At 33.8% G+C, this 14,163-nt stretch overlaps 2 protein-coding genes across 2 annotated transcripts; both read right to left on the bottom strand.

Annotated features, from left to right (window-relative positions):
- Positions 1-3,198: 3,198 nt before the first annotated feature.
- Positions 3,199-7,524, bottom strand: LOC131668440 (uncharacterized). Its single transcript, XM_058942618.1, has 3 exons — positions 7,004-7,524; positions 5,896-6,177; positions 3,199-5,609 (listed from the first exon to the last, which is right to left on the bottom strand). Exons 1-3 carry the CDS (start codon positions 7,440-7,442, stop codon positions 5,326-5,328), a joined length of 1,005 nt encoding a protein of 334 aa, XP_058798601.1. The 5' UTR covers positions 7,443-7,524; the 3' UTR covers positions 3,199-5,325.
- A 2,035-nt stretch (positions 7,525-9,559) lies between these two features.
- Positions 9,560-12,800, bottom strand: LOC131668439 (sterol carrier protein 2). Its single transcript, XM_058942617.1, has 5 exons — positions 12,590-12,800; positions 11,646-12,084; positions 11,205-11,580; positions 10,598-10,926; positions 9,560-10,344 (listed from the first exon to the last, which is right to left on the bottom strand). The coding sequence occupies exons 2-5, from the start codon at positions 12,073-12,075 to the stop codon at positions 9,833-9,835; spliced, it is 1,647 nt and encodes a 548-aa protein (XP_058798600.1). The 5' UTR covers positions 12,076-12,084; positions 12,590-12,800; the 3' UTR covers positions 9,560-9,832.
- Positions 12,801-14,163: the final 1,363 nt, after the last annotated feature.

A 14,163-nucleotide genomic window follows, 5' to 3' on the forward strand; every position in this document is an offset into this window, starting at 1 on the left:
GAACGCGACGTGGAGCAACGTTACGTTGCGCTGAATTTTCTTATGCTTTTGTCGTCACAACTGCAGTTGCACAGTGCCACGGTCTTCGTTATGAAATTTAGGTCGGAGCTCATTAAGGAGTATGTCCGCGGATCGTTTGCAATTAGTCGAGCATTCGCGTGCAAATGCACTTGCTTCGACAAACCGCTCACTCCATACTAAGCACTTGACTCCTGTGAAACCATATAAAAACGAAGGAGTTTGCATTTCAGCGGCTCGTATTCGTAGCCGCAAAATTGAAGAGTGCAAAGCGACACCCCTTTCATCATGCGGCTTTTTGGTAAAGCGAACGCTCGAAAATTGAAGAAGTCAACCACCTACTCTCTCTCTCTCTCTCTCTCTCGCTCTCCCTTCTTCCCTCCGAATTTCGTACGAGTAAATCGAGCGGACGCACCGCCTGGAAATGCTCTCGCGCGCGCACACACACACACGCAAGGGATGAATGCAGAACGCGCCACGCGCGCAGAGTCAAAGCCTTTGTGTCTGTGGTATGCACGCTGTGAGAGTTAGATACAAAAAAATGAAAGTGAAACGCGACGAATTTTTCTTCTTTTTCAAACAACTTCCCCATACTTTTGTACTCTTTAGTCTCCTCTTGAGCAATTCTTTTTTAATTTTTTGAGTGACTGTGGTTTTTGGACTGAGTCAGTTGAAAAAGTGCATTCAAAGATGCAAAGCAGCACATACTTTGCTATAAATTTAAGAGAAAAATAAATAATGTTTTATATATAATTTTTCAAAGTTTATCGCATTTTTTTCATATTAGTAGGAAAGAGTGGAGAAAAATTGACCATCTGGACTTTTATCAAGCTTGAAGATTAAATAACAATTGAAAAAATGTTGGAAATTACAGAAACGTCATTCAATTTTTTCCAAAACATTTTTCAATATCGAAAATTTTGATTTTATAAAATAATATCGGAATGCGCTTCTAAAAACGGCAAGTATAAAAATCATTTTCAAATTCGTATTAAATGAAAAAATTATTTTGTTTACTATCTCAAAGCTTCATACTAGAATCCCACATATTTATAACAAAAGTACAATACGACGTGAATTTTACTCAACTGTTACGTATGCTTACTGATATTTTCCTACATAAAACCAATTCTAACTTACTATATTTAATTAACAGATCATGAAATGATTTTCAACAGCGACGATCTAAAATAAATCATACATATATATATTCATTTACATAATTAACAGATTATATCAGTTTGTAGCAAAATTCATTAAACATTACCAAAAATGGTGTAGAACTAAAATTACCCTCATTCTATTTAGTAGTTCATATTAATTGAATGGTATGTAAAATTAACATATGACCACAACAAAAATAGGCAGCTGCTATTCACAAACTGTCAGATGCTCGTTACAAAAGTTGTCCCGTTTTGAATTATCTCTGAAATTCGAGAATGAAATTGAAATCAAAAGGACTTATTTAAGCAAAAAAATATGGTACATAATTAAATATAACGAAATTTTGTCGGTAGTTCATATTAGCTAGTTTCATTAGAAAGTATTAGGATCCATATTCCCTTGAAAGACTTTGTTTTACTTGAACAAGTATAAAATGAGTTCCACATTGATGAAAAACAATTTTGAAGATGACACTGTTTTTGTCCAGCGTCTGAGTAAATCGAGGAAAAAAATACCAAAATGAATTATGATTAAGAAATGTTTGAAAAGCTTATAAAAAATGCCGGGATAACAGACGAAAACCATCAACTCATGTAGTATAACAGGAAGTAATTAACGAACAAAGTTAAAAAACCCTGGTTATTAGTCATTACAGGAATCAAGAGGTGGGTAGTCGAATTTTAAAACTGAAAAAAATCTTTATGAGGTATTCAAGAATCAATCTTCCGGTGGAACATCGAAAGCAGCGAATTTGCTTTAAAACAAGAAGTGACGAATCTTTGCATTCGTTTTTCATTCGGTACATAACAGCACGCAACATTTCCGCATATAGTCAAACAGGCCGTGAGTTCTGTTAACACGCCAAAGCGCGCATCGAGGGAGAATACTCTGATGTAAAAAACGTATCCGCAGCACCAATGCCTTTACGGCTTGTATACTATATGCACTTCCTGGCTTCGCTTTTGCCATTGTTTCTTTGCCTTGGGGGTCATAGTTGCGTGTTCCTATATGCATCGAGCATTAGAAGCGTGACCAAAGTCGTGACGACGCTCTCGCAGCGCGGAAGACTCTTCCGCTTTTCGTTGCGTTCAGACGCGCGCATACGCGCATAAGAAACAGCCCCGTCTTTTAACTTGCCTCACCCGGACGTGACTTTAAAGCTTAGTTTGTTTACTCTCGGGGATGCTGCGTCGAGGGATTCTATGGTGTTTTGGCTTTTAACAAGGCGATAAAATCATAAAACTAGAGAAGACGTGCAGTGAAATGTGGAACGAATATTCGCTGGAAATTTGATTAGATGATAAAGAGTGCGTCTTTTATTTTACACTTCATTGGCAGATTTTAGCGAACATGTGCTGATATGTGATATGTTAAGAAAGGAAAAAATTTTTAACTATCGATAAACGTGCATACTACGGAGATGGTTCGTATTATAATTTATGAAAAACTAAATAATCTGATCAATAATAAAGATGATGGCTCAAAACAAAACTCAATAGCTTAAAAACTGTAGAAATGGAAAAAAATAGCCAGATTTCTTGATGAAATAATATGATATATGCTGTAGTTTTAGTCGTGTCGAGAGAAAAGACATAATACAGGGGCGAAGAGAGAGTAGTGTTAATGTACATTAATTTTTTTATGAATTAAACAAAATAAATATTTCTTTTTTACAATCAGTTAAATTTAACAATTCCGAAATAACCAAATTTATAGCGCGAGGTCAACATATTTTCCATAATTTCAAAGTGGTAATATTTGGTAAATTGGTACATTATATCAAATTATAATAACTTACGTAATTGAATTACAATATAAAAATGTTTGTAGTTAGACAACAATTAAACGTCTTTATATAAATAAATAAATAAATTATTAAAAATATCGCAACATATTTATTTAAGAAGGATTGAAAAAACAGTATGGAAAAATATTCTGTTTATAATTATAGTTTATGAATATTGTTTAATATTATTTACATTATCAACTTTACAAGATATTATGACTTATTTACGGTGTAACCACATATATTTACAAAATGAATATATAGGTCTATATATATGTAATATAATAACAAAACATAATTCGACAAAAATCGATGTGAAAGTCCCTCTCAAATTAAATCAAATTTTCTTTATACATTGCGCAACGTTTCGCCGCCCATGTTGGCGATCTTATCAAATACTAAATTTGTTATATAATATATAAAATACAAATTATAATACCAAGTTTACAAATATGACAAAAAACACAATCAACACAAGTACAACATGTTTTCGTCAAAATTCACATAATTTTATCAGTGAAAGCACAGTTACTTTGTTAAAAAAATGTTTTTGAAAAAATACAAAATATTATACTGTATTATCAAAGCAGAAAGTAACACTAATCTACTACACTGATCTTATAAATAGTAATATAAATAACAAAATACGATTATATTGAGAGTTCAAAAGTTTTGTATCTTCATGTTTATTGATCGAATGTATAGTTAATTTTATACGTAGCATTTCAGAAATGCATCTTTTATTAAGAAGACATTTTATATTAATAATCCTAGTATTTTCAAAATTACAGCTGTGATTGGGATTCTCAAAAAAAGCGTAGCAACCGACATTAATTCATTTTCATCTAATTTTTTATAGCCTGTAATTTTTTCAATTGTTCTTTTATGTTCATTAATTCTAGTTTTTAACAATCGTTTACTTTCTCCAATATAAACAGAGTTGCAGTCGTTACAATAAAATGTGTTTACTACGCCAATCTCCTGTAATTTATAATTGTAATCTTTACCTAACATTATCCAATTTGTGATTTATTAACGTAACCCAACAAATACTATTTTTATTTAACGCTTGTTTATAATCATAATAAAATTCTTCAATAAACAGGATAGAAATAGTTACAGTTGGACTGTTGGACTTAAAATGACATCACTTTTCTTCGCTTTTAATTTGATCAATGATTTTATTTAAATTTTTTGTGTGAAACTCTTTATGTGAGAGTAAACTAGCTCTATCATATGAATTGGTAATAATATTTCGTTATTATTGTATTATATGGTTTGAATTAAAATTAAGTATTTTAACTAATGATATTTCCTTTTGAACCCAATCAATAATGATTCTATTATTATTTCTGATAATCGATAAATCTAAAAATACAAGATATTATTTAATTTAAATTCATAAGTGAATTGAAGACAAAAGCAATAGCTATTAAAACCATTTAACTGTATGAAGGGTAATCTTTTTTAATACACATTATTGTATCGACGACATACCGGTAATAAAATAATGATATACAGTCAAATTGTTCTTTTAATGTCTTTAAACAATTAATTTTTTAATCTTCCACAAATATGTCGGCAAATAAAAGAGATATCGGTGATCCCATCGGCATACCAAAAATGTGCTTGTATATTTTATCAATGATCAAGAAAAAGGTATTATGAAACAATAATTTCACGAGGTCAATAATGCAAGTGTATTGTATTTTTAATGAATTATTGATGGTTGTTAAACGTTTGTCTAAACTTTTGATAACCATATCACAAGAAAGTAATAATACAGTATAATGTTTTATATTAATTTAAAAAAATATTTTTGGCGAAGTGACTGTACTTCCACTGATGAAATTATGTAAATTTTAACAAAAACGTTGTATTGTAAGCGTTGATTGTTTTTTGCCAAATTTGTAAACTTGATATCATAATTTGTATTTAACACATCGAATAATAAATTTAGTGCATGATGAGGCCGCAAACGTGGACGGCAAAACGTTGCACATTTTATAAAGAGAATTTGATTTTATTTGAGAGGAACCCAGCCATTCCACATTTTTATCGAATTATTGTATAATGAGGGGTGCTAATAATAATATAATAACAAAATATATTTATAAAACAATTGTAAGCGATGCATAATAAATAAAAAATTAAAAGTGAAAAGACTATTGCTCAGTCTCAGTCTATTCATACAAATTACGCAGATCTCGTAATTAATTGTTTGCAGTAACAACATCAAAGTGTAAAAAACAGCTATCGGTAATGACTGGCTAACGTTCATTTATAGGTGAGCAAAATGATTTGAGCGAACAAATCACTTTTCCAACTTTTAAGCTCTTCAAAAAAAAAATGTTCCTTTACGCGTTAGCAGTCTTTGCTATAACAAGCTTATACTTATAAGGCTGTTTGGCATTTAATTCTTCCATCTTCTTTTTAGCTCTCCATCGACGCATTCTCTCTCTCGTTTGCTTCCTCTTCCTGACAAGTTCGTCGTCATCATCAATTTCTGTGGATTTACGCAATTTTGAAGATGACCTTTTGGACAATGTAGTGACTATCTTTGGACTTTTTGCTATTGTGACTGGCTGGACAATTTGTTTTTGAGGGTCGACTAGTGGATTCTGTTCTTCTACGAAATTCTCTGCAATAATGAATCAGTTTAAAATAACACTCATGATCAGTAACAAAATACATAAGTAGTATGCAATATTAATCAATAGTAACGAACAGATTATGATGTCGAATATTTTGCGTAACTTTTTTTAAAAGTTAAATCATTAAGTTTTATTAAAATAATTAGCATGATCAAAGTAAGTCGAGGTAATAATTGTGGTAATCGAACGTTGCAAATACAAAAAAAAAATGCGATAGTAAAAGAAAGAAAATAAATAAATGCCATCGTTTCAAAACTTTAAAAAGAAACTTACCAGGAAATTCAGTTTTTACTATCGATAAATCGACTCCGCCAGCAAGGGATTCTCGACACCTTCTACGTTTCGCGTCACCGGCATCGATCATCAATCTTTCTTCAAGCATCAACTGGTGCTCAGCCAAGTTTCCGTCTTCTTCTTCGTTGACGGCGTACGAGTGATCGTCCCCGACGTAGACTGGACTGTAATGCGGCTGTTCGTGTTGTTGCGGCTCGATCAGCAGCGATGTTGTATCAAACGTGTGACTTGACTTGATCGGTCGTAGCCTCGGCAGTACTTCTGAAATGCGGAAAATAAATAAATATTTTTGCGCGCGCGATGAGAAATCAAATAAAAAATGACGGGTTTCGAATTGTCATCATCCAGGTAACAATATTTTTTATTATTTTTTCAAGTATCTTAGGACTCCAAATAATATTTTGCAAACTTGTATTTAATTAGTTATTTATTTCTCTCTGATCAACAAATTCTTATTTAAATGCTTTTATTATCCAAATGAAGAGAAAAATAGTATTTTGTAAAAAAGAAACTTGCTGTTCGAAATAAACAATGTATTATAATTCGAAACAATATATTATTATTTATTTAACAATCTATTATTATTTATTTTAATAAAAAAATAATCATTAACGCGTGCGTAGTAAAATTACGTATTGGTTGCTTTCAAATTTTATTTCGTTTAAATTTCTTTTTGAATGTCATTCAAAAATGTTTAAATTGAATTTCATCGAAAGAAAAAAAAATAGAAGGAATGAGTTGGTGTTACCCATTCTTTAGTGAAGAGCATTACACAACATTCAACGCGATTGTCTGACTTTCAAAAGCATACAAATCATTCAAAAAGAAAAGCGGAAACAACGAAATTCAACTCAAAACAAATAGCGTGCATCAAATACAACCGCATACAGAAATTTCTAAACTCGAGGTGTCAAAGTAAAGACCGTTAAAGACACAGCAACGGGTCGTAAAACTTATAGCTCACGAGTAGGTGTAAAGTGAACGCCAATTTACGTAGCGCTACCATGAAAAGCGCTACACTCGTTAATAAATGACAGTGCATTAAGTAGTAATAGCGTAAAAGCGATTGAAACACAACTAAACTCACCATGCGCTGGCGAAGGGGTAAGAGTAACGACTTTCGGATGTTGCTGTTCAACATTGACGTGCTGCTGCGTCGCCGCCGGCCTAGTAGCAATACAGTTCGCGTCACTCTGCTGCACGTAAAGTCTCACCGTGGCAGGGGGCAAATGATCGCCAGCGCCGTTCAGCTTCCTACCGTTCCCTCTGCTATTGTTCTGCTGAGCCGTGGTCGTCGTGGCGTCACCGCTGCAAAGCCGCAGAACAGCTTCGAGATCGTCACCGCGCGCCAGTTTCAGCCTCGTGTCGAACAGTCGCCTCGCCTCGGCCCGATTCTCGGCGATATCGCGACCAATCGCTTTCACCGCCTCGTAGGCGGCGTCCAGCGACCGTACCAAATTTTCGTACTCGTGCTGCAGTTCACTTGTGCGTGCTTGCAGAAGCAGATCAAGATCTTGTTTGTCCATTTCTCTCTCTCTCACTCTCTCGCTCGCGTTCTCCCTCTCTCTCTCTCTCTCTCTTGCGCGTTCAACTCATCCAAGTGATGGATTCGTCAGCACGTGCCGGACGAGACTATCTTTGCCTCTTCTCTCTCGATGTAGTCGCGCTAGCGTCACACGCATAGCAGCTGCGTGCGCAGAAACGTCGCCGCGGCTACAGCTCGTGTATGCATCGACGTCACGCGCAGACGGAGTTTTCTCTCGTTCACTGTAGACGCCACGCGGTCACGCGTGTATTCTACAACTCTACTCTGTGTGACGTACCGAACAGTCACAGTTACGCGGATGAGTTTAGATTCGCAAACTTTCGATTTTGAAGTAACCAACCGTTTTGATTATTATTCAAGAATAAAATAATTACTCCAAAAAATATGTTTACCAATGCATCAGTTCGATTAATTCGATGATCTTCTATTTATCATAAAGAGTTGAAGATACTTCATTTTGGTCACGCGCGTAATCTACATCGCGTAACGTATATGGTGAGTCACGGTTACTTCAAACACGTTTGGATGTGAAGAGATTTATTTTTAGCCATCAAATTATTTTAATTAACGTCTAATTATGACGCTGCTCCAAAATATCAACTTACATGTGTGTATATATATATATATATATACATATATATACATATATATACATATATATGTATATATATATATACATATATATATATATATATACGTTGAATTTTTAATGTGCTATAAAATGAAACAGGTATACTGTTATATTATACGTTTAAATAAATACAGATAACGCTCATTATAAAGCTTTTGCAGAATCTAAGTTGCAAAGGTGAAAATAATTTTCTGTCTATGAATAATCATACATGGCTGTGCGCAATGTTTTTTTCTAATAACAAAAAAGTTTGAATATTGTACTCTGTATAATGATTTTTTAACATAAAATAGTACAATATGATTCGAAGTGATCTTTAGTAATTAAGTTCAACAATCAATTTTCTTAAAACATATTCAGAAACATAAAAAGCTGATTAATTTTCAAAAATAATCCTTCTCTAATACTTATTTGTAATACAAATTTTCAACTCTAGAATAAAATTTAGTATATACATGCGTCATGTTGTATAACTAACTAGTGAAATTTTTTAAGCTAAATTTGGTTAGCATCAAATACGTCAAATCCAAATAATCATGAAACTATTAAAACGCAAAAATTGATTGCAAAGTACAATCTCCTCGCGACGCGCGTCTGGATATCTACAATGATAAGAAAGTATATAAATAAGTGAAAGCTATTTTAACACGATAATGCAAAATGTAGGAATACCAAATGATGGGTATAAGCCTACCGTAATCACGTAATACGCTAATGGCAATGAATAAATTGATGAAGCGAAGAGCTTCCTAGGTAGAGCTCGCTATATCGAGTTTGGTACTACGGTAATGAAAATTGAATATTGCAGCTGATTGTAAAATTACTAATAGAATTTTCAAATGTAAATTTGAAGGCTTCGAAAAAAGTGAATTTAATTTGTGTTGTCACTTTTAATTTCAAATTCGAATTTACCTTATTCGTCTACAATACAAATCAAGCCACACTTACACCAACAAATCCTGAATCTATCTCTAGAACTTTCGGAATCAAATCCTTCATCATTCTCCAATCTCGCACAAGCTATGACCAAAAATATCTATATACTGAGTGGTTCATGGTATAAGAAAAGCCCTTAGCAGCCACGATCCACCCGAGAAAAAAACTTGGCTTTTTGCCTATAGAAAATATTCTTCTGCACTGATACTTCTTTTTGTCGCTGTCTGCCTGGTTTCTTTTCATTATTACCCCTTCCCCTTTCACGCTCACATTTAGGAAAAAGATAATTCTAAGATTGAAAAAGTGCCAAGGATTATTGAGGTGCTGAACTAAAAAACATTTTTTTTTCTCTGTCGACACTTTGCAAAATAATTTATACTTCGCATTGTCGTCTGAGTTACCGTGAGGGAGGAATGTCAACGAATTTGCGTAGAACGAATAATTGATTGCGTTATTTTGAGAGGATAAATGATGAATTAAATACTTGTTTGATACGAAGAAGTTGAAAATAAATCCACGAAAGTAGCAAAATTAAAAATTTATGTAAACTTTTTATTAAAAATCCATCTGCTCGATAGTATACGCTTAACAGTCATTACAATTTTACATAAACAATAACAACTACGCCCAAATATCCAGGCATATAGAATGACCACGCAGTCTGAAAAAATAGTATACAAAATAGCTTTATTATATGTGTCTGTGTCATATATAAACGAATACACCCGCGCACTGTCTAAACGCTACGAAATATACAAAAAAGAAAAATTTATCCCATCCCAGAAATAAAATCCATCGACATCTTACAATTTCGCTCGGATGAGTTCAATTTTCTTAGCAGCTCTTTTCTGCAAATCAGGTAATTTCATGGCAAGACCCATGTTACCTTGAATCTTAACTTTACCCTGGAAAAATGCTTTTTGTGGATTGAGTTTACCAGATATGAAATCGACGACATCTGTGTCACTGATGGTAAAAGTCACATCAGGTTTAGTTTTGCTATTGTATTCGACGCTTCCCTTGCCTACTTTGGCATTTACAACCCAGTAGCCCATTGCACCGCCTGGTCCGTTGATTACTTTGAATCCATAGATACCGCGAACTCTGTCGATCAAACCATCTTCATCTTCAGCCATGGCAATTTCTAATGCTTTGAAAAGAACATTGGCTTTGAATCCATCTGGGCTACTTGCGATTTCTTGTTTTTTAGCTGCTACATTGTTGCGCTGGATTATTCCGGATTGTAATTGAGGGAAACCCAAACGGTAGAGCGCTACCACTACGGCTCCTCCTAAACCGATGTTGTGCTGTAAGGCTGCAAAATTAAATTCCATTTGATATGTTGATCACTAAACAAGTCAACAAATATTAATTATATATTAAAATTTACGATGAAAATGTGACCGTTCAAAGATATAGATCATATCTATTATCAAGCTCAATAACAAGTAATCTGATTGTAGTACAGCAATTGATAAACCAATTACATCGACTTATTCAAAAGTAAACTGATTTGTAAAATTTTATTATTAAAATTGATACACTATTCAATTTCAGAAAACAATTACCTAATTTGGCATTTGGTACTTGTCTCTTGCCAGCCTGACCCCTAAGCTGCCAGACAAGTTCGCTGCATTGAGCGAGTCCCGTAGCGCCAAGTGGATGACCCTTCGAGATGAGTCCACCACTTGGGTTAATCACGTACTTGCCGCCATACGTGTTGTTGCCAGAGTCAATGAGTTCACCGGCTTTCCCCGGGGCACAAAGACCCAACGCTTCGTACGTGATGAGTTCATTGGCTGAAAAACAGTCATGAAGTTCCACCACGTCAACATCCATCGGCCGGTAGTTGGTGTTGGTGAATAGCTTTTCCGCCGCATGTTTCGTCATGTCGTACCTGCGTTACCCGCATAGAATACATAATTAGTCATGCGTGACAAAATTGTAATTAACTCAGCTATATATATTATTTGTCAAATTGTTTTCTTTTCTGATAATAATGATGTGCTAGCAAAACGACAAACACATATAATCGTCGATCACGGCTTATCGATTATTTATCTTTGTGACATTTTATTTTCGTTTGACAGCTCGAATTCTCAATTGAAAAGCATAAAAATTTCTTTATACTGTATAAACTCAGTTTATACTTCAAAATATACTATAATAACATACCCAACAACTTTCATACAACTCCTATCAGAAAAAGTTGATGGTGTATCCGTTGACATTTCCATGCCAACGATTTCTACAGCCTGTTTTTCCAGTCCATGCCTTTTAACAAATTCCTCGTTGGCAAGAACAACTGCAGCTGCACCATCTGATGTGGGACAGCATTGCAACTTGGTTAATGGCCCAAAGATTGTTGGAGACTTCATGATCTCTTCCAGAGTGTATTTCTCTTGAAATTGTGAATATGGATTGTTGGTAGAATGTAAATGATTTTTGTACGCAATCTTAGCAAAGTGCTCTGCTTTTGTGCCATATTTTTTCATGTGCTCCAGTCCAGCGTTACCAAACATCTGAGCAGTTATTGGACTTTCATTGATTCCTGAAAAAGATATATGTAATTTTATATATTTTATTATTAATGATAGGTACACAATGCAAATATACCAGCCAATTCAGCCATTAGCTCAACATGTTTATCCATAGGATTAGTTCTGTCATGAAATTTGCTACCAAGAGAGCCACGTTCCATTTTTTCAAAACCAAGAGCTAATACACAGTCTCCATTTCCAGCTTCAACAATCTGTTTAGCGACCATGAGAGCAGTTGAACCAGTAGAACAGTTATTGTTCACGTTGTAAATTGGACAGCCACTGAGTCCAACTTCGTAAAGAGCTCGCTGACCAGAAGTTGAGTCTCCGTAAACCCAACCAACAGCTGATGCTTTGATTTCTGCATAAGAAACCTTGGCATCGGATAAAGCTTTTATTACTGCTTCCTTAGCCATTTGTGGGTAATCGAAGTCATCTCGCCTTCCTGGCTTTTCAAATTTCGTCATACCGACGCCAATAACATATACTTTTGGTCTGAATACCATTTTGAAGACCTAATAAACAAAATTAATCAACATAGAACTAGGTTTTGTTTAAATGTTAGAAAATTCATAGAATATGTCAAACCGGTAAACAGAGTGAAAAAAAACTACTAGACTACGACATTTACGATATCTTCACCGAATTTATTGTAGTGGAATTTATAATGGCCAAGGACACTCGCTAACGTGCTGATTCTCCACACACTAGACCGTTAAATTACAAAAAATTATTAAGAGAAAAAAGTTTGGTCGACAGAAAGACTCTTCTAGGGTGAAAGTTTAATTCACTGTACAGTGAAAGTCAGTTCTCTTGATCGCAATAGTATAAGAAAAAATCTGTACTGGAAAATGCCGACTGTAGATTTACTCTTGCAAATCTCGGTTGCGATAAGAGTGCACGACATGACGATGCTAAAAATCGACCAGTGATTTGCAAGAGGGATAAACCGGTTTTACTTTTGTCTCTGTTGGGCGATTAAAATACCAATTAAATTTCAGAGTCAAATGTTGCCATTACCTTACTCTTGGTCAATGTAGTTGGGGAAAACTAGTTGATTGAAAACTAAGACAAGGTGATCGTGAGGAAGTTTATAACGCGAAACGTTAATTTCGATAAAAACGAATTATGATATCAACGATGATCCTCTTCGGTTATCGCGCGGCACACTAATGTCTGCACTATAATGAACCAACTATATATAATAGCGGCTGACAGAACAGCGGCCTTACGAATCAAGAGTGGTGGTGGGCTGTTTATCTCTTTCTTTCTGCCTGCATTCTCTTATAACAACAGGTTTGTTCGGGCGACTTACTCAGGTTCTTTCGTATATTCGAAGTAGCGCCAATTTTGAATTGTTACACATGTAATGGTTTATAAGTTAATCATAATATGACAACAGTAGAAAGCTTATCTAAACAAGTTTTGTTCCTCTATTTAAGGAACATTTGATCTGCAATTTTGTTAGAATAGCTTCAAGAAATTTTAGGCTACGTTATTTTATAATTTACATTAGTATTAGTGTCATAAAGCGCGTTTCGTGCGCTCATCTTTCATTTGCAATACTATTTAGTTTTACGCGCTTGAATCAACTTACAACTGTTTATAGGCGAAATTAAAAATGCTAAAATATACCATGTGCATCAAACAATTCTATGCTTTGGCATGGTAACATCCATCGGTATTAATTAGTAAATAAAAATGCAATTAAAATATGTGTAGATTTAGAAGTACTTTCAAATCTAATAACGTAGCAGAATTATAGATGTTTAGCTATAATGGAAAGCGCTCTAAGTTCGTTACTCTTTTCCGTTTTCTAAATAAATCGAACCGTCAGCTGCGCCTGACAATTAACAAACGTTGTGTACCATATCCCCATATCAATAAATGTATTTTGTTGACAAAAATACTGGAAGTTAGTTTTGGTTCATTAGGAGTGTACATTTCACAAACTATATTTCAAAATTTTCATTTTCATAAACTAACAATACAGTAATCTTTTATCTATTCATCGGTTACATTTTTTACTTTTTATTAACATTTATAAATTTTATTTCAGAAACATTTTTCAAGAAATTACACTGCAGCTTATTACCCAAAGTCATGCAAAACATCGATTGATGATTCTCTTTATTGTTGATTATATTTATTCGAAAAACTTTGTAACATGAATATTCAATAAACTTATATGTTCTGAAAATAAAGTAGTGTAAGTGTATTAAGATTATTTTACCATCAATGGATAGTAACTCATATCAAGCTATTTATTAGCACCGATTTGCTACTTTTGCAACCAATTCGCTTACATACTCATATGTGCCGTTACAGATAGTAATCCACTTGACTATATTTTAATCAATTAGATCGCGAATAAACTGGCTTCACTTTAAGACCTATCTCTTTTTTATAAAAGGATAAAAAGACACTTTTATAAAAGGAAAAGAATATACAAAATACGTATTTAATGCACATAAACATTGTAATAACATGAATTGTCATGTGATTTAAGTAAACAATAATCTTTTTATTAAATAACTTTTTTTTGCAACAAAAATATAGCAATTAGTCAATCAAATGATATTGCATATTCTGAC

The sequence above is a fragment of the Phymastichus coffea genome, unplaced genomic scaffold, assembly GCF_024137745.1.
Source record: "Phymastichus coffea isolate CEN01 unplaced genomic scaffold, Cenicafe_Pcof_1.1 PCOF00077, whole genome shotgun sequence".
In the NCBI taxonomy this organism is placed as follows: Eukaryota; Metazoa; Arthropoda; class Insecta; order Hymenoptera; family Eulophidae; genus Phymastichus; species Phymastichus coffea.